Source organism: Larimichthys crocea, chromosome XVIII (genome assembly GCF_000972845.2).
Source record: "Larimichthys crocea isolate SSNF chromosome XVIII, L_crocea_2.0, whole genome shotgun sequence".
In the NCBI taxonomy this organism is placed as follows: domain Eukaryota; kingdom Metazoa; phylum Chordata; class Actinopteri; family Sciaenidae; genus Larimichthys; species Larimichthys crocea.
The window spans coordinates 21,754,390-21,756,174 of record NC_040028.1 but is presented as its reverse complement, the minus strand read 5'-3'; the positions used below and the strand labels follow the sequence as shown (position 1 = coordinate 21,756,174).

At 56.9% G+C, this 1,785-nt stretch overlaps 1 protein-coding gene across 1 annotated transcript in view; it reads left to right on the top strand.

Moving 5' to 3' along the window:
- The first annotated feature begins 374 nt into the window (after window positions 1-374).
- Window positions 375-1,785, top strand: part of lmln (leishmanolysin-like (metallopeptidase M8 family)) — an 8,118-nt gene continuing 6,707 nt past the window's right edge. Inside the window, exon 1 of the mRNA XM_027291282.1 lies at window positions 375-841. Within this exon, the coding sequence (XP_027147083.1) occupies window positions 707-841 (135 nt within the window). The 5' untranslated portion in view covers window positions 375-706. The remainder of the gene's footprint in view (window positions 842-1,785) is intronic.

Genomic DNA, 1,785 nt, shown 5'->3' with positions numbered 1-1,785 from the left:
GACGTAGTCTCCGTGACGTCCCCGCAGACTGTCTAAAACCTGGACGTAGTCTCTGTGACGTCCCCGCAGACTGTCTAAAACCTGGACGTAGTCTCCGTGACGTCCCCACAGACTGTCTAAAACCTGGACGTAGTCTCCGTGACGTCCCCGCAGACTGTCTAAAACCCGGACTTAGTCTCTGTGACGTCCCCGCAGACTGTCTAAAACCTGGACGTAGTCTCCGTGACGTCCCCGCAGACTGTCTAAAACCTGGACGTAGTCTCCGTGACGTCCCCGCAGACTGTCTAAAACCTGGACTTAGTCTCCGTGACATCCCTGCAGACTGTCTAAAACCTGGACATAGTCTCCGTGATGTCCCCGCAGACTGTCTAAAACCTGGACGTAGTCTCCGTGACGTCCCCGCAGACTGTCTAAAACCTGGATGTGGTCTCTGTGACGTCCTCACAGACTGAGACCGAGTGAGTCCTCTCCTTCAGAGACGATCTTTGTAGTCCTGCTCGCAGATTTCTCTCGGAGTGAGTCCTCTCTGTCCTCTCAGCTGTTTGTCTCTGTCTCTGTCTCTGTCTTCACTGGGTTTTCCGCGGGACGCGAACATGTTCTGATTCAGCCTGCGAGCGATGAATGAAACCAGCACCGAGCGGACCGGGCCGACGGAGGTTCTGTTGACTTCGGGCAGCCGGGCCCGTGCTGTCGGTGTGTTCGGAGGATGGAGCCGAGGCTGAGCGGGGATGGAAAGCCGTCCGTGTCCCGGCTCCTCGGCCCCGCGCTCGTCCTCTCGGTCCTGGCCGCGGCGGTGAGCTGCCACGGGACGTGCCGACACCGAGCGCCCGGTGCCGGGGAGGTGAGCTGGGCTAGTTAGCACGGAGCTAGGCTAGTTAGCACGGAGCTAGGCTAGTTAGCACGCTAGCTGCGGCGCTAATTATCTGTCAGTGTTTAATTGATGTGGCTCCACAGTGACGACAACAACGTGACGTAATGAGTGATCTAATTAGACTTTAATTATTCACACACGACCTCCACGTTAGAGTCCGTTAGCACGTTAGCTTCACGTTAGCCTTCAGGCTAACAGGCTAACATGAAGCTAACGTGAAGCTAACGTGCTAACGGACTCTAACGTGGAGGTCGTGTGTGAATAATTAAAGTCTAATTAGATCACTCATTACGTCACGTTGTTGTCGTCACTGTGGAGCCACATCAATTAAACACTGACAGATAATTAGCGCCGCAGCTAGCGTGCTAACTAGCCTAGCTCCGTGCTAACTAGCCTAGCTCCGTGCTAACTAGCCTAGCTCCGTGCTAACTAGCCTAGCTCACCTCCCCGGCACCGGGCGCTCGGTGTCGGCACGTCCCGTGGCAGCTCACCGCCGCGGCCAGGACCGAGAGGACGAGCGCGGGGCCGAGGAGCCGGGACACGGACGGCTTTCCATCCCCGCTCAGCCTCGGCTCCATCCTCCGAACACACCGACAGCACGGGCCCGGCTGCCCGAAGTCAACAGAACCTCCGTCGGCCCGGTCCGCTCGGTGCTGGTTTCATTCATCGCTCGCAGGCTGAATCAGAACATGTTCGCGTCCCGCGGAAAACCCAGTGAAGACAGAGACAGAGACAGAGACAAACAGCTGAGAGGACAGAGAGGACTCACTCCGAGAGAAATCTGCGAGCAGGACTACAAAGATCGTCTCTGAAGGAGAGGACTCACTCGGTCTCAGTCTGTGAGGACGTCACAGAGACCACATCCAGGTTTTAGACAGTCTGCGGGGACGTCACGGAGACTACGTCCAGGTTTT